Source organism: Felis catus, chromosome B1 (genome assembly GCF_018350175.1).
Source record: "Felis catus isolate Fca126 chromosome B1, F.catus_Fca126_mat1.0, whole genome shotgun sequence".
NCBI lineage: Eukaryota > Metazoa > Chordata > Mammalia > Carnivora > Felidae > Felis > Felis catus.
In genome coordinates, this window is record NC_058371.1 from 123,499,944 (window position 1) to 123,527,213 (window position 27,270).

The window sequence follows — 27,270 nt, forward strand, 5'->3', positions numbered from 1 at the left end:
CACCTTTACTCTTCTCTGTCTAGATATAACCATAATTATTTTTATTTCACTTTCTTAAGTTTATTTGTTTTGAGAGAGGGAGAGAGAGAGGCACAGAGAGGGAGAGAGAAAGAATCCCAAGCAGGCCCCACACTGGCACTGCAGAGCCTGACATGGGCTTGAACTCATAAACTGTGATATCATGACCTGAGCCAATACCAAGAGTAGGACACTTAACCTACTGAGCCACCCAGGCATCCCAGCCATAATTAATTTTTGATGCAGGTAATGGAATGCTAAGATATTTATACCTCACAGAAAGGAAGTCCGGATTATCCTGCCCACTCATAGCTTACTGTGGGAGAGGCAATTTCCAAATATAAATAGTTCTACGACTCATCTCACTACCAATGTCATAGGAAGAAGAGAAGGGAGAAAACACATCCCCTGCACAGTGACCCATGAAATATTTCTGAACATGACCTTCAGCATCATCAGGGTGAGAGGGGCTTGGATGAGTGAGGTTCTTGAAGGCCTGCATGAATGATGCTAATAACAAGGCTATGAATATAACCCAGCAATTCTGACTCTAGGTTCCATGGTATTTCAATAGCACTACCTTAAAATGATCCTTGTTTTTATATAAGAGGTAATTCTTGCCATACTGAACATAATAGATGACAATAGGGGGTCATTTGATTTCATCCCTCACGAATCACATTCAAAATTTAACTCTATTAAGTTTTCCAAGTTTATCAAGATAATTTTTAGTGCTTTATCTAAATCTGTCCAACTGGTTCTAGGAACAGTTATGGTCTTTTAAAAAATCACTTACATTAACTCACTTTGCACTTTCAACTTACAAAAGAATTAACTTCCGGATTTGTATTGAGTTGATGAAACTCTGAAGAAATGTTATCATGTCAGTTAGAACTGTTAGGACTGGCAATAATCTATGCTTTTTTTTTTCCTGCCTCAGTAACATTAGCATTTACAGGAAAAGAAAGGTTATATAGGCCATTTCTGTTCATGTGTTTTACTTTAATCTGCTGAGTTACACATTTTTTTTCTATAAAACCAATGTCAAAGGTGGTCATGAAAAGCTCAAGCCTCAAAAGTAAAAGTCTACTTTTTTGATAGAAAAGAGAAGGAAATGCATCTCACATAAAATATTAATTAACTACCTAACGATTTTGTGGAAGTCAGTCCTTGGTCAGTATGAATAGATGTATGCATATTTCTACATCATTGCAAGTTATACTTTTTTTTTTTTTTTTTAGAAACAGGAACATCCCTAACATCTTTAGGGAAAACAGTACTTGAACAATCCTTACCTAGCACACATTTAATATAAACTGTTTATATGTGAGACAAATTTAGGCACTCTAGGGGTGAAAATACTTTCAAGGCATTATGGCAACCCTGCTGTTAGGGGGGCGCGCAGTGATAAGGCCACACATGGATGAATGACTTCAAGGTAGATACTAACATTTTCATTTACTCTTCATTAGCTCATATAGTTTCTCATTGATTAAAAAATATTCGTTGATCACTTAGTGACTGCAAGGCACTTGCCATCACTGAAGATACAATGATCAACAAAATACTTTCTGAACCTTTAAAAGTTTACATATACCTATGCGGATGAATGATATTAAACAAGTAATTGAAGATTTATTTAATGGCAAGTGTAACAACTGCAACAAAGTTAAGAGCGGTGTGTCCTAAATGTGTATCACTGGAGACCTGACAGCTAATGGATTCAGGAAAGGTTGAGACCCACAGGATGAGCAAGAATTAGAGAACAAAGCCCACAAACCTCTAGTCAAAATAGCTCTTGAGTGAGATAGTCTAATATCCTGGATAGTACTCTAGAAGTGAGTTATAGTTTATAATTCTAGTGCCCTCAAAGGCAGAGAATATTATGACTGAGATTACTAGTTGCCAACCACATATAGATATAAAGATATATTTATCTTTTTCTTCCTTACCAACAGAATCCAATTTTATTTGAAGAGCAATGTGCCCAGCTAAAACAATTCCTTTTTTCAAGTTCTATTATAGTTATAGGGTAGTTATTTGACATACTTTTAACTAATGCAAAGAAAGCAAAAGTTATGGGACTGGGAAAGTTCTTCAGAGAAAGCTGTTGTGTTATTAAACATATTTTTGCCTTTTGTCCTTTACTTTCATTTCTGAAATGAGAATATTATGGTTTGGGCTATGGTCAGTATCTTGAGAACATAAGGATGAGCTAGTCTAAGAATAATACAGGAGAGGAATGCCTCGGTGGCTCAGTTGGTTGAATGACTGATTTCCGCTCAGGTCATGATCTCATGGTTCATGAGTTTGAGCCTCATGTCAGGCTTGCTGCTGTCAGTTCAGGTCCCACGTCAGATCCTTTGTCCCCCTCTTTCTGCCCCTCCCATGCTTGCACTCTCTAAAAAATAAATAAACATTAAAGAAAAAAGAATGGTACAGGAGGAAGCATGAAAGGGCCTAAATGTCCAATGCTATTGTGGTGCCCCTATGCTCCTGGATTTTTAATGTCAGCTTTCTTTGAGAGAGTAAAAGGAAAATTAATCTGCAAATATATAAGGTAAATAGAATCTTATTTGAGGAAGCATCAGATAGCTATATACCTTCTTCCTGCTTTTACATTGATGAAAAAAGAAATATATATTCAAATAAATATATTTGTTTAATGAACTCTTTGTATGTTTATATGTTTACAAATAAGTATACAGTATACTTATATTTATGTGTTTATATAGATAAGTATATTTATATGATAAGGAACAGAAGAATTGAAAAGTGAAGGCTGTCACTTCTAGCTAGGGTGATCAAGAATGGAAGAGGACCTACTTGAACTGGGTTTTACAATTGTAAATTTGCCTTCAAATTTAAGAAGACTTTTACTGCCAAAGATAATTTTCCGAAAAATTTCACATTACACTCAGGAACCAATGCATGTTTCCCGCAGAATTCTGTCATGTTTTAGTACAATAACTTATTTGCAACTGTGATGCAGATGGTTTGAGACAGAAGACCTAACATTTAAAGAGACAGTTAGTACAGTTGTCAGGTATATTTTAGAGCCCTTAGCAAGATTGCTTTGGTAGTAAAGAAAATAAAAGGATAAAGGGAGAGATGTTACAATGGTTATAACTGATGATTTTTAGATATGGGAGAGGAAGGTGAAGAAAAGTAAATGCCAGCTTTCTATTTGCAGACCTGGTTAAATAAGGAGTTATTATAGGTAGGTAAGAAAGGATAGAAGGTTGGGTAGTTGGGAAAGGGAAGATAATGAGTTTTACTTTAAGGCTATCTGAGGCTAATGAAGTGGAAATGTCAGCAAACAACTGCAAAATTGTGATTCAAGTATGAATTGTATAATGTTACATTAGAGAAAGTAGGTGAAATCAGTGGTTTTATTGTCTACATGATTTTGTCCATCAGCACTTTATGTTATTCTTTACTGAGCCTGAAGTACCATGGTGTAGCTTACAATTTTAGTTCCTTTCATAAACCAGCATTAGGGTAAAAAGTCTTTTCTGGTGTGCCAGGAGATTATGGCAAATAAAATCAATATTTTCTATTTTTGCCTATCACAAAACAGTATAATTTCCTATCTATATGAATATTATATATTATTATTTTTTTGTTCTAAAATAACACTTATTCTTTCCTAAGTCAGATATTTAAAGAGGCATGTGTTCAGGATGACAAATGTTAGGAAAGTTGAAAAATGGCAAGGGTAATGTGATTGTGATTATAATTTGCAATACGCAAAACAAAGATAATTTGATTATTATCTGAAATGCCTTTATTCTCTACAAAGCCAAGATGAAGCAACTTGAATAAGCATATTGGTAAATTGCTTTAATCAAAAAGTTTTCTGCATATTGAGGCAAACTTCACTACATTTATGACCCATATATATATATGTATATACATATATATACACACATATATATACATATATATATATACACACATATATATATACATATATATATATATATACTATATATACATTTGATTAAAGATTGTGATTCAAAGCTTTGTTTGAAAGTTTCATTGAAGTCTGCTTAAGTCGCTTAACTGATAGGACAAGCTTCATTAGAAAATACATTCTAGTGATTTTTTTAATAATTATATACTCGGGATTTTAAAATAAATTTTTAGACTGGAATACACTCAGGTATGTAGGACATAACAGCCAGAACAATTTACCCAAAAGGTGTAATGAAAGCTTATTTCAGCCAAAGCATAGTGATAATTCTTATATTATGCTACCTACCATTGTATTGATATGTTTGTCCCTAGAAACAGAAAAGAAATGAAAATAGATATGAAAGAGCACTTACTGTATAACTTGAAAGCAGTAGTCGTGATTCAGTTACCCACAGTGTTAAGTCTAGTGCATGGATTTCTGTCATATGGCTCTTGCTGTCAGGTCTGTTGTAGACTGCTGGGGTTCGTCCTTCTAGTGACGGTTTACCTGAGAAGTGCCACAAGACTAAGATTCCACTCTGTCTTTGTGGCTCTGCCCTTGTCACCCTTTTAAATTTCCGGTTGAAACCCTGAGGGTCTCTTATTTCTTCCTGCATGTTCTACCCTCTACTCTCAAGTTTCAGCTTTACTCTTCAGCTTTCTACTCTTCCAAGTTCAAAATTTGTCAACTACCTTGAAGAAGAAGCTTGTATTTGGGCATGGAGAATTTCACAGGGGCTTCAACTTGCTTGACAGAATTGAATAAGGTCACAAAGTATATGAAATAGTTTTTCCAAAACATAAATGCGGCGACCTGCTTTCCCTTGAAGCTGGTTGAAACTAGTGATTTTTTTTTTTTTTTAAATTGCCTGGGACATTGTCTTCTTGTGATTCTCAACAACTTGACTACTTTTCAGTTTTGTTATTGTTGTTTGTTTGGTTCTTAACATACTAGCAGCTTTCCCTTTAAATATCCAGTTGACATCTCTCCAGGCAAGGAAGGTATCTTTGAGGGTTACATGCAGTGTCACACCTAATAGGAATAATAATGCTAATGACAACGATGATGGCAATAGAAGGAAGTTCTAGTGTTTGTTATGTATCGGATACCAGTCTAAGATTTTTATATACATCAATTATTTTAATTCTGTGATTATGTCATTTTTAGATAGGGCCTGAGTTTTCTAGATAAAGTCAGGATACCTTAGATTTACCTCTAATTTGCACTGAGGCATAGCTTTTATTTCATCAGACATTTTGTGGCATTTTCCCTCAGTCTGTACTTTTGTTGCCTCTGTGAGCTGGACATAGCTTCTAGCATTGCCAGCCCCTCACTAGAATGGAATTTTTAGTGTTGTCTGTTTCTTTGAATAATTGGCTGCCAGTTCAAAGTTTGTCATTTAAGCCTAGGACCTAGATTCATGTCCTAGCTAAAAAATTAGACCAGGAATATGCGAATCAGGCATTTTTAGTTTTTGGACCAGGACTCAGATTCTGCTGGGAAGTATTTTGAATTTTCCAAATACAGGAACAGGATACAAATAACTGGGGTAAAAAAAAAAAGCCATGAGAAATGTTTTTCATATCCACTCACTGTGTGCCTTTCCTATTTTCTGTGATGTATAAAGGATCACCCAGAGAGATTTGATGATCTTAGCTACACATACTGTTTTTTCCTGAAACGCTGTTTAGGGTACCATATATACGTATTGTTTAAATTATTGCTATTAGACATTGTTTCAGATTTATCTTACCAATCATTTGCCTAGGAAATGGACTTGAAAAATCAGTCTCTTGGTCAGACAAAATGAGAATTGAAGATGAGTAGGAAGAACTTAGAAGCACTGATAAAGGATAAAAGAAGGTAGTATGTTTTCAAAGAAGCGTAAATACGCTGTAAGAACAGGTGATCATGAGCAAGGGTAATATATTTTCACTTAATAAAAGACCCAGTGAATCTATTGAAATTTAGGATAACTAGTGTGATGAATTTTCCTGGGTGGGAACACAGTATTTCTGAAGAAAACTGATCACGGCTGCAGTTTCTTATTGTTGCTTCAAGACATTAAAAAAAAAAAAAAAAGATTCCTATGTGGCAGGAGCCATAGCCATCAATCATATAGAGGCTGGGCACTGGAAAAAGGAATAGGTGGTGACACCAGGCACGGTGTTCAGGAAGCAGTAACCATAATAATGTCAGATAAGAAAAATAAAGTGTATAGTAGGGACAGTCAAGATCTTTGCAAAGCTTACCTAAATACCCTTGAGTATGTTGTGTGTATTCACGATTTCTTCGTGCTTTGGCACTCTCTCCCACTTTCCTTCCACATACTACTGAAGCAGCCCCAAAAGATCCAGAAGTCATCTTTGGAGCTACTGCTATTATTGCTTCTCTTCAGCCCACTCTTACTAAATATTCTGTTGATATAGGCCAGAAGAAAACAACTGTTGACCTTTCTTAGTTGACTTTCCGATGTGGCATTTGGTGTTTGACACAGGACAAACCAGAAATGTGAGGTTTCGTGTAAGCATCTCTCCCCTAGTCATGTTGAGTACCCTTACCATATATCGTGATTCTTTGGAAGTAGAAAATAATGTTGTTGGCATGTGCTTGGAGGTGATAACAAGGGTATGAGAAACCAGAGAAAGTATGTTTTATAAAACATGGACTTTAAAAGTCTGATTTTTTCAATATCCAGATTTGTTTGACTTATTTGAAACATTATAATACTCCCCTATTAGCCCAAACTCTGGTAGTTCTGTCTTGTTTGCATTGCAATTGGCTTTTGTAGAATAGTTAAGATTAGCTAATGCTTTTATAGAATTAGGTACCAATCTAAGTATTTTACCTGTTTTAATTCATTTAATCCTCACAACAACCCTATGATTTATTATGTAAATATTATTATCTTTCCCACTTACAAATGAGGAAACTGAGAATCACAGAGGTTAAGTGGCTTGCTTAGGGTCTCTAAAGAAGTAAGGCACCGATATTTGAAACCCAAGAAGTCTAGTGCTAGAGTGTACACCGTTAGCCACAAGAGTCACCTGTGTACCAGAAAATCATTAAAACTTGAAAAGTTCCATCTTTCTACATCATAGAGATGAACAGATATGTTACATATAACATTTTCTATTTTAAAATAATTTGAGGAAAAGGAGTTAAATTTTTTTCATTAAAATAATTAGCTAATAGTTTACAGGCATTAATTGTGCAATGATATTTTATATTTAATTGAGTTTAGAATTATTATTGTAGTTATTAATTTCCATGTGGCTTATGTTGATTAAAAATGTTAATATAACTGTAGAGCATATAAACAGCCATAAATGATGAAAGGGGAAGGCTTTTAACTTAATTGGAATCTTAAAAATGAAATAAGCAGTCTCATTCATAGAAGAAGTGAAGTATGGTCATGTAGAACAGATATAGCAGGGACAGTGCTGCTGCTTATGAAAAGAAAAAATTATTGTTCTCATTCCTGTATGTAATTTGATTTTCAATGTGAAATTTGAAAATGAAAGTTTGATCTATATTATAAAGGCTATTTTTTTTAAAGAATATGGATCTAAGTTTCTTAATTCTATTTATTTAACCTTAAATTTTGACAAGCAAATTTACACTTTTATTAGGAGAGCATAAATTTAGGGATACTCTTTTAAATTTCTTTTTTTAAAAAGTGATTAAGAAAATTTTCATATTTTTCTACTTATGCCATTGTTTAGTGTGAACATCTATGCTACCTAGTCTTAGATATATTCCATATAAGATATGTTTATGCTCATCCATTGAAATCTTTCTAGGACATTCCAGCACCTGGCAGCTATGATGTTCAAAAATCATATGAGATGTCCCAAGTTCAACATAAATACATGCCACCTCGTAGTTTTGCGGCTAAGCTGAAACATACCTCCTTTCTTAGCACAGCTCCTCGGTGCCTGGAGAAAATGACTGATGGGCCAGGTAAGTACAGACTGTGTTTTTAAAGCTATGAGGAAAAAAAAATTAAGGTTTTCATACTAAAATAGAATACTATAAACATACCTTTATATTTACCATACCCCTCTTTTAAATGTATAAGACGAAAAAAATCTGCTTTATTCAGTGAAAGATTTTAGATTTTTTTCAGCCATAAGATTTTTTTGAGTTTTATGTCCCTTAATTTTACCAAAGACAATGTTACTCATTTGAACTTAAAACTAATAAAGTCATTTTCTACTAGGGAATAACCCAAAATTCTTAGTATGGTAGAGTTGTTAGAGGAGAAAGGAATTTAACTATGTATAAGACACACATCATGTTAGTGTCATGGAATTATTTTAATTTTTCTCAAGTATCAAGAAAACATCCATATAAAAAGATAAACATTTATTTGGGAAGGTTAAAATTCCCAAAGTAATTTTGATTTTAAAAATTAGGATTAGTTCAGCTACTAATAATAGTTTTCTTAGACTAAAAATGAATGCAATAACTTTTCCTGGTAATGAGGATAAATCAGTTAAGTGTGTTATTTCACACAGGAAAACTAGATAGAAAATAGGAACAATCATTTCCAGCAGTAATTTAGAAATGTATTACACTAAACAACCAAACTATTGTAATGACTACTTATGAGAATATGAAGAGAAAAAAAAATGAAACAGAATGGAGAAACTCTTTCAAGGTTTTTGATAAAGAACCAAATTAGGAGACTACAACCTGTCAGCCAATGAGAATACTTAGAGAGCCTACAATCAATCCATAGAGGCTTGCTTTGTTTTTCACTGTTCTTTCAAGAATCAAGTATTTTGCCAACGTAAAGGTCCATTGTAAGTCAAATTTTAACTTTGTGTATTTTCTTTTTTTTTTTCTCTGGAGTTTGCTGTACGATTGTTGATTTTGTCAGGTTTCAGCTTTGTTATGAAGTAGAATTCAAACACTGTTAGTGTCCCTGACCACACATTATGTGGTCACCCAGAAGTGGAACAGGGGAATTAGTTCTTTGAAATTCTGGTACTATCACGGTCACCATCACCAAGCACAATCAAATAATAAATAAATATCCAGGGGCACCTCAGTGGCTCAGTTGGTTGAGTGTCCGACTTCAGCTCAGGTCATGATCTCACAGTTTGTGGGTTTGAGTCCCATGTTGGGCTCTGTGCTGACAGCCCAGAGCCTGGAGCCTGCTTCAGATTCTGTATGTCCTTCTTTCTCTGCCCCTCCCCTGCTTACACTGTCTCTCTCTCAAAAATCAACATTAAAAAAAAATTTAAAAATATCTATTTCAGGGTTTCTTAAAGTAAATTATGTTGAACTTCATATTTTCTGAAGATTATTTTTTCTCTCAGCCTTTACTGTTCTCTCCATAAAAATTATTTTAGATGGAATGTATAAGTTTCAATTAAGTGTCAGGATTGGCACTGTGATTTTTCATTGTTTCAGTATTTAGCCTAGGGCAAGTAAATTCACTAATTGTTTTATTAGTTTTATTTTACAAAATTCAGATAATACTTGCTGTCTGCTTGGCTCTCATGAGAATATTAAAGATTAATAAGACAATTTCAAAGTCATCTCCAGAAGCTCTGAAGCTCCTTAGAAGTATAAAGCCTTATTATAATATGAAATATATTTCTTCTTGTTGTCAAGCCAGCACTAGCTTCTGAAACAATTTGGGAGAGGGGAGTATCTTCATTATAAAGACAGTTATTATTTGAGTTCAAAGACATAATGACTGTCAAAGTCACTACACAACTGTAGAGTAGCCAGCTTGCTAAGTGAAACGAGTTTATCACACTGGTTAAACTAATAATCCATCAAGATTGCCATCCTGCATCTTAAAAGTAGCCTATAATTCAAAGAAATTACAGCAGAAATCCCACATGCCTCTATAATAAACACATTAGAAAAAATGGATTTCTGAAGCTATTACATGATATCATGATGTATAAAATTTGATTTCCTCTAAAATGTGCAAATATTGTAGTAATTAGAATTGTTCATTGTTTTAAATTTAATCTAGTATTTAAGGTATACCATCCAAAACACGTTTCTAACATAGATTCAATAGGTGACTGGGGCCAATTCAATTAATATCCATGCTTCGTTTTGGTAATTGAAAATTAACTTCCATATGTCCTATTCTCTTACATTGATTTAATCAAGGAAAAGATATTCAGGCATCATATTATCAACTCTCTAAATAGATTCCTCATTTTTATTGATTTTTCAGTTAGGCTAGTTTTTTTTGATGAATATGACAGAGAATTCTTGATTCTTTTTAATATATATATAGTAATATGGTTTTCTGGTCTAAAATGAGAATAGCCCATATCTGTTTATAATTCTTAATACCGTTTAACTTTTCCTGGGAATACCATCTAACTAAATATGTTAAGTCTTGTGATTTATAAAAGGAAAATCATTGTTATAAAATAAGATACAGTGGTAATAGTTCTGTTGGTTATATGCTTTGTGTCAATTTTTATCCTATAGATAATATCATTTCATATCATATCTTAGAATTAGTTAAGAGTGGAATGTTTTTTCAAGAAACAACAGGTGTTGGTGACGATGTGGAGAAACGAAGCCCTCTTACATTGTTGGTGAGAAGGCAAACTGATGAAGCAACTCTGGGAAACAATATGGGGATTTCCCAAAAAGTTAAAATAGAACTACCTTATGATCCAGTAATTTACCCAAAGAATACAAAAATACTAATTCAAAGGGATACATGAACCCCCATGTTTAATAGCAGCACTATCTGCATTAGCCATATTATGGAAAGAGCCAAAATGCCCATAAACTGATGTATGGATAAATAAGATGTGATATATGTATGTATGTGTATAATGGAATATTCCATAAGTATAATGGAATACTACTCAGCCATCGAAAAGAATAAAATTTTGCCATTTTCAATGACGTGGATGGAGCTAGAGAGTATTATGCTAAGCAAAATAAGTCGGTTGGAGAAATACAATACAATATGATTTCACTCGTCTGTGAAATTTAAAAAACAAAACAAATAATCATAGGGGAAAAAAGAGATAAACCACAAAACAGTCTCTTAACTATAGAGAACAAACTGATGGTTACCAGAAGGGCGGGGGATGGGTTAAATAGGTGATGGGAATTAAGGAGGGCACTTGTTGTGATGAGCACCAGGTGTATGTAAGTGTCTAATTACTAAATTGTACACCTGAAACTAATATTACACTATATATTAACTAACTGAAATGTAAATAAACACTTTAAAAAAATAAGTATTTTTTAATCCTATTATGTTTCATTTAAACATTGGTATTTTTTTCTTTACCTTATTATTAATAGGAAGGACCTTTTGGGGTTGTACGTCAAATTCTTTATAAGCCAGATAAAATAATTTTGTGTTGTTATGTGTGTATATACATATACACATAAATGAAACTATAAAATTGAATTTATAGAGCATCTTATCCATATTTGTTCCTTGAGTCATGACATTACTAAGAATTGAGTGGTTTGCCTTACAAAACTTAAAGAATATGCATATTGTTAACTTTCTACCTATAAATAGAATAATTGGCAAATTAAAACTGATTACTGAATATTTTACATTTGTAGTTAAATTGTTAAGAACTGAGGTTGATAAATGATATAAGTTATGAGTTTGGTTGATAAATGAATAATATTCTTATGTTATTTACCAACTTACAGGACATTCATTCATTCACTCGGCATTTTATAGTGATGTATTTATTTCAAATTATTTTAGAACTCTTTTTTTTAATGTTTATTTATTTTTGAGACAGAGAGAGACAGAGCATGAGCAGGGAAGGGGCAGAGAGAGAGGGAGACACAGAATGTGAAGCAGGCTCCAGGCTCTGAGCTGTCAGCACATAGCCCGACGCGGGGCTCAAACTCACGAACTGTGAGATCATGACCTGAGCCGAAGTCGGATGCTTAACCAACTGAGTCACCCAGGCGCCCCTATTTTAGAACTCTTATTAACAGCATGGAAGTGGTTTTGTTATATTCATAAATCAAGTTTTTGCATATATTTAAGAGAGATAAAATTTATTTTCATTAGTCTAAATTAAAGAGGGAAGTAGTATATTTGCAATCAGTATAAGACCATTAAATGTTGTGTAACCCATAAAAACACATTACAGAAATTTAATGAAGAAATTATTAAATGAAGTGCATCACATTATAAAGCAACCTACTCTTATTGCATCAAGGTTTAATTCATAGACATGTGAATGGTTTTGTGATTTATCCAGCTCAGGTAAAGTAAAATTTTTGTTAAGTGAAAAAGGGCTTAAACATTACTTTATCACTCTTATTGACCTGGTTTTGGACATTTGGAAGAGGGAAAGACTCAGCAAGTTTATTTTTTTTTGTTTTTATTAAATTTTTTTTTTAATGTTTATTTGTTTTTGAGCAAGCAAGAGAGACAGAGTGCAAGCAGGGTAGGGGCAGAGAGGGAGAGGGAGACACAGAATCTGAAGCAGGCTCCAAGCTGTCAGCACAGAGCCCGACATGGGGCTTGAAACCACAGACTGTGAGATCATGACCTGAGCTGAAGTTGGATGCTTAACCAACTGAGCCACCCAGGTATGCTAACAGCAAGTTTAAAAAGAAAATGAATGAGGGCATCTGGGTGTCTCAGTCGGTTAAGCGCTTGACTTTGGCTTAGGTCATGATTCCCCGGGTACGTGAGTTCAAGTCCTGCATTGGGCTCTGTGCTGACAGTTCAGAGCCTTGAGCCTGCTTTGGATTTTGTGTCTCCCTCTCTCTCTGTTCCTCCCCTGCTCACGCTCGCTCTCTCTCTCTCTCTCTCTCTCTCTCAAAAATAAGCAAACAAACAAAAAAAAAAGAAAATAAATGAAAATATTGAGTGTGAGAAACTGGGGACTCTTACACAACATGATGGGAGTGTAAATTGATAGCAGTGATTCTCAAAGGCAGGCTGGCACAATGTTTCAAATATATGCCATTTAACCCCCAAATCCTACTTCTGGGATTACCCTAGGGAAATAATAAATGATATGCCCAAAATTTAAGCATCAAGGAGATTCATTAAAGAACACTAGTAATGAAAAGTTTAAAATGTTCTAAAGAAACAAAAATGGGGTTTAGTTAATTCTCATACATCAACTGGATAGAGTCCTATGAAAATTTTTCAAATGGTATATGTATTTAAACCTGGTAACAAGATAAGATTCATTTGATTAATCATTAACAAATATACACTGAGGGACTCTTGTGTATTAACCACTGTTCCAGGGCCTTATGATACAGCAGTGAACAAAATAGAAACATTGTTTCATAGAGTGTAATATGAGATGTAAGAGACATTTAATGGATTAGACATTTAAGAGAATAAATAGATCAATAAATTGATAGATGAAAGAAAGCAAGGAAAAAAACAAAAGAAGAAAGAAAAAAGAATGAATACCAAATCATTATAAATTCTTTGAAGAAAAATAAGAGAGGGAAGGATGAGTAGGAGTTCAGAGTGGGTTAAGCACAGTTTCAAATAATGTTATCAGGGAAGGCCTTACTTACTGAGAAAACAATATATAAGTAACTACCTTAGATTCACAGAAGATTTTGTTTTGCTTTTCAGTTGTTTCCTCTAATAAAGCACATACATTGCTTTATAGTAAGTAAAACTTATTTTAAGATTTTAGGTGAAAAACAATTGAAGTTTAAAGCACAATGTTTATTAAAATCAAATAGTTAAATAAATGAAAGATTCTGCAACATATGCAGCATAGAACACATTTGAAGGCTGATAGTAACAGGTGCTGAGACTTATTTTATGTAGAAAGTATAGATCATTTCTCATGAAAATAACATTGTGATTTCTGCATCACACTCCCATAGGAAATTATTTCAGAAAAAAACTATAATTTATCTTAGAAGTTAATTGAACATATACCATGTTGGTAGTTTTGTTCACTTTTTCAATAAACATAAGTAATACCTTTGATATAAAAGTCAGTGTAGTGTGAAAACTAATTATTTATTCTATTTTCTCAGTGGTTTGTAATATTACAGCTTTAGAAATGCTATAGGGTTTAGCAAAATGCAGTTTATCCCTCTTGGTGAGTACTTAACCTACTGCAATAAATACGTAATTTTTGCTGTTGTTTTTCTATAGCTTCCAGAATGCTTCTGGGATGTTAAAATGCAAGGTAATTCTGAGTGTGGGCAAAAATAGACCAGATCAGTATTGAGGATTTGTTGATTCTATATCTTTGTTAAAAATGGTGGAAATATTATTGAAAATGAGTTAATTTTATTCATTTCAACCTCAAGTTAACTTTATTTCATTGGGCAGTTTATATATATTTCAAGTAAGCTCTTTATATACAATTTGAACGTGATCATATTTATTAATAAGCATATATTATAGGCAAAATTATCCTATGCCTGGTATACTGAGTTTTCAGAGTTATTCACTTTTTTTTTTGGAGACTTTGGGAAAAGCTTCATTTGAGAAGTAGAGAATAAGTATGTGGGAGTGGGGGTTGGAAGGAACTTGTATACAGTATTTTAGAATATAAAGGATAATATAATCAAAGTCTGACATAGAGTTATAGCCTTAAAGTAGAAAATGATGTAAAAATGTAAGAAATTTTTGACACATGTGTATTTTATATAGACAGGTAATATATAGAAGAGATCTTATACATTTTGTGGGTATAGCATTATATAATGGAGTGAATTATAAATCAATAAAACAAAGAGGCCACACTTTAAAAAATTACATTGGCTTGGAACTAAGAAGGATAGACACAGTATATAGAATAAAAAGAAGACTTTGGACTCTCAAATTTCTACAGATAGGAAGTTGGCTAAAAACCACCTCGTTGCAAACATGGGCTACTTCTTGTATAAAAAGAAAGATAACTTAGAAGACAGAACCAGAAGCCCACAGAATGCAGTAATGAAACATACTGAACAACTCCTAGGAATTAGGATTGGACCCTAATTTAGGAACTGGCAATATGAACTCCACTGGATTTGAAATGCCTTGAGACTATGACTGCTGTGTCCCTCCTGTTTTTCTACCTTTGAGTAGCTGTATTGATAGCCTTTATCTTATGTCTGTTCTACCATTAGGCTCTAGGTTATCTGTGAGCCAGATAAGTTGTCTCTTTAGTTCAAGGCCTTTAGATGGAGAGGAACGGTATTCAAAGAGTTGTACGGAAGTACTAAAACAGAGGAGTCTCATCCGCATCTGAATCAGAATCAGATGACAAAATCCTGAGATTCAAGTTAATGCCACAACAGGTTGAAATTTGGGAGTCCTTCACAGGGTGGCCTGTATTTTACATATAGGAGATACAAAATGTAGCCAGAGAATGGACTATGGAAGATTGTGCTTTCCACATTTTTGCCACAATATCTTCTATCCTACATGTTCCTCACACAGTGCAGTGTTGACACTGCTCTCATTGAGTATTGGAGTTTATTTCCAATTCCATGGTGGACTTTTGGTATTTCTTCTATAGAATATGGCAAAAGAATATGCTATAGAATATGGCAAAAGAATTGCCAAGGCTAAATCATAATAATTTCGTGCACTTCTGGATGGTCCTCTCAGAATGCCTACTCTTGAAACTAGCCATCCTGCAGTGCCTTAACCAAGTGCCGATAAAGAGGTCTGTGAAGAGAAAATGAGGCCCCCAGTTCTAGCTCAGGGACAACCTCTAGCACGGGCTAGCCAGCTTTGTAAGTGAATGGAAGTACAAGAACCTCCACCCACCAGTCAAGCTGCCCCAGCTGACACCATACCCTGTACTGCTGAGATGAATCTTCTCTTCTGAGTCATGCTTAAAGTGCATGAGTTTTGATCGAAACAAATGATTATTGTTTAAGCCACTAGTTTTGAGGGGGTAGTTTTTAATGCAGCACTAGATAACAAATTATAAGCAGAGAAAGGGGACAAATGAAGGCAGATAAAGTTAGTTCTAAGTAAAAATATGGAATAATTGATGGGTGGGCAAGACAAGGCTTCATTATAGGTCTCAAAGGTGATGTGGTTTAAGAATAAGAAGTTGATATTCTATGTCATTGTTAAGTTGAAGGTGTGTTCATGCCTACAATTAAAGTTGGATCAAGATTAAGGTTAGAAAGTTCAGGATTGTAAAGGCTATTAATAGTAATATTAAACTATTTTAGAAATATTTAATAGGGTAATGTAGTAAGATGATTCATGTTCTGAAATCATCTAAGAAGGTGGGAGAGAACATTAGAGTTGGGTAGATAAAAGCCACAAAGAGGAAGGTGGCTCAGTTAGATAAATTAATGATTAAAATAGACATGTATTATATTTGAATGAAAGTTTTAAGTTTCCCAGGCATTTCACATTCATTACTGGATTATCACAACTACCTTATGAGTTATGATCACCGTCCTTATTTATAAAGGAGAAAACTAAAAGGCAGGCAATTAAAAAAAGGAGAAAATTTGGTCATATTAATACAGATAGAAAATAAGATAAGCAGAAATAAGACCCAGATGGTTCAATTGTTTTGTTAATTCATTATTTATAAAAAAATGTTTTTTGAGCACATACTATGTTTCAGGCACTGTGCTATGAATAAAGGAAAATTATTCAATCCTTGTCTTCAAATTCCTGGTATCTAGAAAGGGAGAAAAACGTCCACAGATGATTATAATAAAAGTCAATTTTAGTGTCCCCTATATAACAGTTTTTTCCAAAATCACATATAAATTTACTGCAAATGGATGAGCAGGTCTGTTAAAATTTTTTTTCCCTGAGATATATTTGACATATAACATTATATAAGTTTAAGGTATACAACATAAGGTTGATTTGATACTTTTATATATTGCTATATGATTGCCATTGTAGCATTAACTACCAGCTTTCAGGTCACATAATCATTTCTTTTTTGTGATGAGAATTATTAAGATCTAGTCACTAAGCAAGTTTCATGTTTATAATACAATATTGTTGCCTATAATCATTATGCTGTGTTATGTCTCCAGGACTTACTTACCTACTAATTATAAGTTTGTACCCATAAACAGCATCTCTCCTATCCCCCAGTCTTCAGCCCCTGGCAACCACAATTTTACTCTCTCTCTCTTTTTTTTTTATAAGTTCAGCTTTCTTTATATTTTACATGTAATTGATATCATGCAGTATTTATCTTTCTTTTTCTGACTTATCTCACTTAGTATAATGCCTTTTTAAAAAAAGTTTAAGAGAGAGAGAGGCAGAGAGACAGAGAGACAGAGAGACAGAGAGAATCCTAAGCAGACTCTACACTGTCAGTACAGAGCTCTATGCAGGGCTTGAGTTCATGAACCATAAGATCAAGACCTGAGCAGAAGTCAAGAGTCGAATGCTTAACTTACTGAGCCACCTAAGTGCCCCAGTATAATGTCTTTAAGGTCCATTCATGTTGTTGCAAATGGCAGGATTTCCTTCTTTCTCATGACTGAAAAATATCCCATGTCTCTACATACCACATCTTCTTTATTCATTCATCTGTTGTTGGGCACTTAGGCTTCCATATCTTGGCTCTTGTTAATAATGTTGCAATAAACATGGGTGTGCAGATATCTCCTTGGTAGAGGAACAGCTGTTAATATAAGTTTCTTAAACATAGAAAGAGTAAGGTTACAAACAGTTTATAGTATATTAGTAAGCCAGGAAGGTACACAGTGGCAAATCCTCATTGATTTGTCAAATAATTATGACATATCATGTGAATTTATAATTACATATAAATTTGTAGTAGTTCAAAGTGCTATATCTTTTAAAATTTTTTAACATTTTACCTATGAAAATAATGTTAAAAATAATATTTGCTTATTAAATTTTATGGTAATTTTTCAAAGAGAAAACTGTTTTACAAATGTATGCATTTATATAATTGACCCTTGAACAATGCAAGCATTAGGGATGCTGACCCTCTGTATAGTTGAAAATCCATGCATAAATTTTACTCCCCCCAAACTTAACTACTAATAGCTTACTGTTGACTGAAAGCTGTACTGGTAACAGACTGTTGATTAACACATATTTTGAATATTATATGTATTATATACTGCATTCTTACCATAAAGTAAGCTAGAGAAAAGAAAATGTTATTAAGAGAATCATAAAGAGAAAATACATTTATAGTTTTATACTGTAAAAAATCCATGTACAAGTGAACCCACACAATTCAAACCTGTGTTGTTCAAGGGTCAACTATATAATCCTAGGTTCATTATATAATCCTATAATTCATAAGGAGTACTCTTTGCTTTGATACTGACCTTCAAATGTGAATGAAGCTAATCAAATTAAGTCTTAGCAGGGCACCTGGGTGACTCAGTTGGTAGATCATGCAACTCTTGATCTCAAGGTCATGAGTTCAAGCCCCAAGTCATGCATAGACTCTACTTAAAAAAGCGCACACACCAAAAAACAAACAAACAAACAAACAAAGAAAACACCCAAATTAAGTTTTGTCTAAAATGTATGAAAATTTTGGGAATATAAGAAAAACTTAATTGCCTTTTAATGGAGGAAGTTGCTTCAAGAGTTAGGAAACTTCTTCAAATGTATGAGGTGTAAGTACTATATTTTCACCCGGTCAGGGCTAAATGAATTAAGGGAAATAACTTTTATTGAAATGAGTCAGAAAGTATCAGTTAAACTAGAAACTAACACCTATGAAAGGGAATGATGTAATACATTCATTCCTTCAGCGCATATCTCCTGAGCTCTGTACTTTTGTAGGGCAGTGTTAGGCTCATAAAATATATTGGTGACCATGGCAGATGTGCTGTCTCATCATAAAGTTATAATTTACTGTGAGAGTCAGATATGAATCTATTACACAAGAACCTTGAACAACAGGTGTTTTGCACATGCATTTAATTTAATATACCAAATTTAACCATATGCTCCAGGGAAATAGAAAAAACTATTTAATTCAAATCCCCTTAAGTTTCTCTTCCAGTAAATAGAAGTTTGGCCTACATGGTTCCAGACACAGGAAGATCAAAACTCAAAGCCCTAGAGAAATAAAAGAAGTTGATATTTGGCTTCTGAGTGTCTATGTGCCAAGCCTTTGCAATTAATAAGCTATTTAATGAATTTTCAATAATAATTTTAAAAGTGAGCCTTCTGTGTTACATCCATACGTCAGTATGCAACTGTGAGGTAAGATAAAACACTCCGTGATTATAGTTATGAAAGGTTCTTTGAAGAATAAGTCATAGAGAAGGTTATTATAAATGCAAAATGGGCTCATTTTCTGGAGGGGGTGGAGATGGGGATTAGGGAAGGCCTGATAATGTTTGTTGGGTACTAAGGGATGAGGACAGGGATAGGAAAGATATGAAGGACTTAAGCATTTTGATGAAAACTTGAGGGACATGGATGTTGGTATACCCAGGAGGAAAAAAGAGAAAACAGAATAGCTGCTTGAACACTGGTTCTCAAAGTTTGGTCCAGGAATCTCTGGAGGTCCTAAAATTCTTACAGGAGTCTGGTAGGGCAAAATTATTTTCGTATGATGTTATTTGTTTTTTCACTCTCATTTACTTGCAATTGACAGTGCTGTTTACCAGAGGCTACTTGATTTACAGTATTGTAAGTGTGAATACAAAAATAAATATGAAAATCCAGTTATCTTTTGTTAAGCCAGATATTACAGGTCTTTGGAAAAATGTAAAACAATGTCTTTTTTACTGTCCTTATTTTGTAAAATTTATTTTCATAAAACTTTATCACTCATTTTAAAAAATTTAAAAAAATGAATCATTAAAAAAAACAACAGGAGGCTTCTTGTTAATGGAGTTATGTAAGCATAAGCTGGATGATTTAACTGCTCTTAATGCTTTGGGATAGATTTCTGCCAAGAGTGGGAAGCTGGGCTTGGGAAAGTTTAAGCCCTCTACCCATTCTCACCTTGTTAGTCTAATAATTCTCTAGACAATGAGGAGGCAGCCAGTATAAAATATAATAATGTAATTTGTAATATCACTAGAATGTGATAATTTTTCTATTTATGAAAGAGATTTGGATTTACAGAGAATAATTTAAGGGCAAATGACACCATCTCTACTCATTATTCCAAATTTTAGGAACGTTTTTCCTAGACAAAAGCATTAGTAATTCTTTTCTTTTTCTTTCTTTTTTTTTTTTTTTGATTCCACATGTAAATGATATCATATAGTACTTGTCTTTGTCTGACTTGTTTCACCTAAACATAATGTCTTCACATTATAATGTTGTCACAAATGGTAGGAATTTCTCTTTTTTATAGCTGAATAACATTCTTTTTTTTTAATTTTTTTTAACGTTTATTTATTTTTGAGACAGAGAGAGACAGAGCATTAACGGGGGAGGGTCAGAGAGAGGGAGACACAGAATCCGAAACAGGCTCTAGGCTCTGAGCTGTCAGCACAGAGCCCGACGCGGGGCTCGAACTCACAGACAGTGAGATCATGACCTGAGCCGAAGTCGGCCGCTTAACTGACTGAGCCACCCAGGCGGCCCTAGCTGAATAACATTCTGTTGTACCTTTACCTTCTGTATTTATTCATCCATCCATGAATACTTGTTGTATCTAGGTGTGCTTTTCTGTATATTTATCCTAATAGATTTATATACTGCTTCTTGAGTTTGCCTTGATGTCTTTTTTTTCTTCCCGTTTATGGAAAATTCTGTCATTACATCTTCAAAGATTGCATCTTTTCACTCTTCTTTCTTTTCTCCTTCATATTCCTCCTCCCCCTCGTCCTTCTTTTTCAACTCCAATTAAACATAGCTTCTTTTGTTTTCTTTTACAACCTCTTCTTCCTGTCCCATTCATTTGTTTCCCCATGCATCATGTAGGTATTTTATTTAGCCTTCTCTTCCAGTTCATTAATTCTTTCTTCTGTGTATAATCTGCTTTTTGAATTTGGGGTACCTGGGTGGCTCAGTTGGTTAAGCGTTGGACTTCAGTTCAGGTCATGATCTCGTGGTCTGTGGGTTCAAGCCCTGCATCGGGCTCTCTGCTGACAGCTCAGAGCCTAGAGCCTGCTTTGGATTCTGTTGTCTCCCTCTCTGCCCCTCCCCCACTCACACTCTGTCTCTGTCTCTGTCTTTAAAAAATAAACAGTAAAACAAACGAACAAACAAAAACCCAAACACACACCCCTAACAAAACAAAATAAAAAACACCTCAAAACAAAACAAAAGAAAAACTTGATTCATGAAATCTTCACCTCAGGTCAGATTTTTATTATTATTAGTTTTTAGAATTTATTATTGATGGAACTAGTTTTTATTAGGAGTGAATGCCCTCAAAGACCTAATCCTTGAGAATGAAAAGCATAATCTCTACAGTTAAAGGCTGCAAAGGATAGGATGACACTGATGCCAAGTGGAGATTTAATGTATTCTTTTTAATGGATTGGAACGTTATTAGTGTACTGGTCTCTAAGTTCTTTTTTGTGTGTGGTAAAATACACATAACATAAAATTGATCATCTTAACCATTTTAAGGGTGCAGTTCAGTCATATTAAATACATTCATAATGTTCTGCCACCGTTACCACCATCTATCCTCAGAACTCTTTTTATCTTGTTTAATTGAAACTCTATGCTCATTAAGCAATAACTCCCCATTACCCCTTCACCCCAGACTCTACAAGCCTGGGAGGAATGAAGGGCCTACCATGCTGTGGAGAATGTGAAAAAAGAATGAGACAGTCTTCATACTGCCTTCCCCAGTGTACAGTATGGGGAAATGAATCTTAAGGGAGAAAGCAAAAAGAAATTTTGTGGGGGTGGGAGGGTTGATATGAGCTTTATTCTGTTGTAATTTTAATTCTGAATAGCAGCCAGCTGTGTCACTGGCCAAACTTACTACTCTAGACTCACGTCTGGTTACATATTCACCATAGTTTCTAAATTGGTGGTTGAAAGAAATCTAAATGCACCAGGAGTAAGTTGTGCTAGTCCTTGAAATACTGCTCCAGCATTAAAGCGTTTTATTGACCATAGTGTGATATTAGCATTACAGTAGGGGGAGAGGTATAGGAAGAAAAGAAGGAAAGATGGGTGGGAAGGAGGAAGATAGATTTTCTTGACCTGGTTGAATGATAATAAAGTGTAGAAATGTGTGTGTTTGTTGGAGAGGGGATGTTTCTTTTAAGCCCAGGGAATATAATCATAGAAATCAGGAGACTCAAAGGATAAAATGTTATTAACTAAATGACAAGAAGGCAGGATTAAAGAAATAGAGGGAGATAGGAAAAGGGAAGATTGTGATATTCTTGAAGTGGTTCTACTAGTAAATTTTTATGGTTATTTGTTTATTTTTGAGAGAGACAGAGAGAGCATAAGTGGGGGAGGGACAGAGAGAGAGGGAGAGGGAGAAGTCCAAGCAGGCTCTGTGCTGACAGCACAGAGCCCGATGCAGGGCATGAACTCAGGAAACCGTGAGAGCATGACCTGAGCCTAAAACCAAGAGTTGGGTGCTTAACTGACTGCCTGGGTGACTGCCAGACACCCTGAAGTGGTTCTACTTTTTATGTGTAATTATTACAGTTTTTTTTTTGTGGTCAGAAAGTATGGTTTTGCAACTGTTAATTTTACACCCCAGGAATTAGAAACTCTAGTGTCTAACTCTAAGTTTAATCATTTCCATGTAGGTTACAGTTGCAGCTAAATTCATAAAAATATATTTCAATCAGAATATTCTTTTCTAGCAAGCCATGTGTAGAGCCAATCCTCTTTGGAAATGCTACACAACTGTTCTAAAATTAAATTAGAATTCAGACACTTGGAACACAGAAAAACAACTCTTTCTGTAGTAGAAGATATAATAAAAGTTTTTAAATAGTTCAATGTAGGATAGCTTTATGTAAAATGTATCTAGACAATGCTATAAATTTATTAAAACTCAACACTGTTATGATAGTTTTATACGGTAGCTTTACAGAAAAATTATATTATCCAATTTGTTATACTTACTAGAACTGCATTTCAATTAAAACACTTAGCAATTTCCTTTTCTTTTTGAAATATTTCGAAACCCATTAGTGTGTCAGTGACTTGGCATTGCTCTCTAATTGCAATAGATTTCAAGTGATAAAAATTGATTTTTTTGTACCTTACTTTGAAGAGTCAGCATTGGTTACCTGAATACATTACAATTCTCTTAAAACATCATTCCATGTTGTTAAAAGTTTTCATTTCTGAACTTGAGATTATATGTGCAGACTTTTTTTCACTACAGAATGATTTGCATTTTGAGGAAATGTAATGAAATGTGGAATTCTTAGAAATGTTACAGTGTTAAAATATATTTTCAAAGTCTACTTTTATATATAAAGCTAAATTATGCCAACATAGGTTCAGTGTATCTATCTCTTAGCATTTTGGGTATCATATGTAATTTTTATTGTAAATATATTACAAAGCAATAACAGAAATATCAAATTTATATTTTCAGGAGACAATGAAGCCTGTGTCTTTTACCTCCTAATAAAAATCATTACATTAAAATATTATAGAAAAGTACACAAGTTATTAGTTTATATCTCAGTGCATTTTTATTAATTTAACTGCCCATGTAAGCATTGTCAAATGAAGAAACAAAATATCCTTAACCCCTCCCCTAATTCTCTCCTAGTCGCTAACCATTATTCTGGCTTCTGTCACCAGTGGTTTATTTTCACTATTTTCAACTTATGTGTAAATTGAGTAATAAGGTGTACACTATTTTGTATATGAATTCATTCTCAACTTTGAATGGGCTGTAAACCATATTGTTTCAGGTGGCAGTCATTAGTTCATTCTCATTATGACAATGTATCAGATTTTTTATATCCATCTTGCTATGATGGAAATTTGGGTTGTTTCTAGTTTAGGGCTTTCATGAAAAATGTTATAGTGAATATTCTTGTTGATATATTTTTGGTGTATATAAATATGCATTTCTCTTGATTCATATGCCTGGGAATGGAGTTTCTGGGTCATAGTGTCTGATGTATTTTCAGGTGGATGTTTTAGTTTTTCCAAGTGGATGTAGTGATTTATATTCCCACCAGTAATACATGAGATTTGCACTTGCCCTGCAATTGCACCAACTGTAGTGTTGTCAGTCTTTTTTCTTTTAGCTATTCTGGTTTAGGAGTATTTCACTGAGGCTTTATTCTGCATTTTCCTGATGACTAGTGAAATTTAATCCTTTTTCATATGCTCTTTGGCCATTTGGATAATTTTTTTAAGTCCCTTTTCATATCTCTTTTCTGTTAATTATTTTTATTATTGATTAGTAGTTCTTAATATATTATGGTTATATTTATTGGTTATACATACTGTAAATACTGTGATTTGTTTTCCAGTTTCTTAATGATTTCTATTGATGAACACAACTTCTCAGTTTTAATATTGAATTTATTCATCTTTTTCTTAAAGTCATTGCTTTTGTATCTTGATTAAAAATTATTTCCCTTTTGAGGCACCTGAGTGGCTAAGTTGGTTGAGAGACTCTTGGTTTTGGCTTAGGTCATCATCTCACAGTTCATGAGTTGGAGCTCTGCATTGGGCTCTGTGCTGATGGCACAGAGCCTGCTTGGGATTCTGTCTCTCTTCTCACTGCACCTCCCCCTCTTGTGCTCTCTCTCTCTCTCTCTGTTTCAAATAAATAAATAAACCTTAAAAAAAAAAGAATTATTTTCCTATCATAGTTCTTAAATAATTTTATAGACATTTTGTTGCTTTGTTTTTCACAATTAGATCTACAATATTATATCAAGGATTGTTGTACATATATTTAGGAATGAGGTTAGCCTATAATATTACTTTCTTGAAATTTTTTTTTATCAATCATTGTTACCAGATTTTTTTTGCTCTTTTCTAGCTTCAGGAAGAAAGATTTGGGAAGTTTTTAATTAGCTATTGGTCTATTTGTAAGCAGACAATTTCAAAATCTCTCTGGCTTAAAGCAACCACATTTATTTACTTTTTGCTACTTCCTTTTGCTTACAGTGTTTTAAGTGCCATTCAGTTCTAAATTTATACTAATGTACATTATCGTATCTCCTTTGACCTGTGTTATTTAAAATTGTATTTAAATTTTTCAAATATTTGTAGCCTTATTAAAAACATTTTTGTAATTGTGTGTTAACTAAATTATAAATTTTATAGTCAAGAAATGTTATTTACATATTGTCGGTACTTTGAAATCTCTTAAGACTTGTTCTATAGCCTAATACATAGTATTTTAGTAAATATTTCATTTACAATTGAAAATAATGTGTATTTTCCAGTCATTGGATATAATGCTATAGATGTCAGCTAGATTAAGCTTATTAATTGAATTTTTCATATCTTCTATATCTTTAAAATTTTTTAAGTTTATTTATTTATTTGTTCATTTGTTTATTTATTTTTTTAAGAGACAGAGTGAGAAAGCAGGTGAGGGGCAGAGAGAGAGAGAGAGAGAGAGAGAGAGAGAGAGAATCCTAAGCAGGCTCTGCAGTGTCAACATGGAACCTGATGTGGGTCTTGAACTCACGAACCATGAGGTCATGACCTGAGGCAAAATCAAGAGTCAGATGCTTAACTGACTGAACCACCCAGGCACCTCAATATATCTTCTATATCTTGCTTAATGTATTAATTACCCTGAGTGGTGTGTCAAAAAACTCCACTATAATGATATATTTTACAATTACTCCTAATGGTCTGTTTAATTTTCACTTACTAATTTTTGAATCAATACTATTAGGTGACTACATATTTTAGCCTTCTGTTGAGCTGAACGTTTTATCATGTTATATTGCCCCTCTTTATCTTTACTCATACTTTTAGCTATATCAGCCTTTTGTTTTTGTTAGAATTTGTCTAGCATATTATTCTTCATCCTTTTACTTCCAACTATTTTTTTAGTGAGAACCCTTTCCTATTCAGGAAAGAGGTAGATTTTGTTTTGATAACCAGGTGACAAAATCTCTATTTTTCTGTTCTCTACTTTCTGTATTTCTTGTCTTTTTTTTTCTTTGAAATGATTTAGGGCCTCCACCGTCCTCTACCACCACCCTGTTTCATTTGTTTTTCCTACTAATTTGGAACCATATACCCTTAATTTCTCTTTTTTAGTAAATGCCCTTGGTATTGCTACATGCACACTTAATAAAGTTTACGTGTCATCAAGATCTTTGTTTTCTTTAACGTGACGAATTGTTTTCTGCAATAAAGTGCTATTCAGATTCACCCATATTTATAATTTTTTTTTCATCTCCTTTTAATTTCAGACATTCCTTCTACAGTCATTTTTCTTCTTCTTGGAGTATATCTTTTAGAAATTCCTTTAGTTATAGACTTTAGTGATAAGTGCTTCCATTCATTCATTTGTTCATTCAGTTCAGTACATATTGTGTAGTCGGCATAAAGTATATACATACAAAAATCCCTGCTCTCATGACACTAAAATTCTAGGGAGGAAGACAGGCAATAAGCATGATAAAATATAAAATATATAGTTGTGTTTTATCTTATGTTCTGTCGCAGAAAAAATAAAGCAAAAATATATGACATAAAATTTTAGATCAGGTAAAGGAATCCTTACTGGGAAGGTGACTTTTGAATCAAGACCAGAAAGAACTGATGGAATATGAAAGTGTCTAATGAAAATGCATTGAAGATAAATGGAATATATTTTACAGGAGGGACTAGCAAGTTCAAGATACAGCAAGGAAGCCAGTAAGGCTATAGCAGAAAGAATTATTTGGAGATTAGTAGATGTACCCAGAGATGTCATGTATATCCAGATGATACATGGTTTGGTAGGTCATGCTTCATGGTGAGATGGAAGGCTATTAGAGGGTTTTGAATGGACTGTTGATGTGATTTGTTTTAACAAGTCTACTCTATATATTATAAACTGGAGGGGAGCAAGAGAGGAAGCAGTTAATAGGCTATTGCTGTATCAATGAGAGATGATAGTGGCTTGGAGCAGAGTTCTGGCTGTCACGGTGGTGCTAAGTGTCACAGTCTAGATATTTTTTGAAGGCAAACATGATAGAATATGCCACTGGTTCTGATATAGGCTGTGAGACAAAGAGAAGCCAAAGGTGACTTAGAGGTTTAGGTCTAAGCAACTATTGGGAGATTTTCCATTAACTGAGATGGAGACAAATCTAAGAGGTGATGATTTTGGAAAGACCATCAGGAGTTTAATTTTGAACAAATTAACTTTAAAAAATATAAAAATGTCTTAATGTCATCCTTATTTTTGTAATATTGCCCTACTGGCTGTATCATTCTGCTTGATATCTAATTTCCTTAGCAC

The 27,270-nt window shown here is 33.7% G+C and overlaps 1 protein-coding gene across 4 annotated transcripts in view; it reads left to right on the top strand.

The window, feature by feature from the left end:
• STPG2 (sperm tail PG-rich repeat containing 2) overlaps positions 1-27,270 on the top strand; it is a 635,506-nt gene that overhangs the window by 233,014 nt on the left and 375,222 nt on the right. For all 4 annotated transcript variants that reach the window (XM_045056062.1, XM_045056065.1, XM_045056064.1 and 1 more), the window contains one exon: positions 7,780-7,939. In XM_045056062.1, the coding sequence (XP_044911997.1) occupies positions 7,780-7,939 (160 nt within the window). The remainder of the gene's footprint in view (positions 1-7,779; positions 7,940-27,270) is intronic.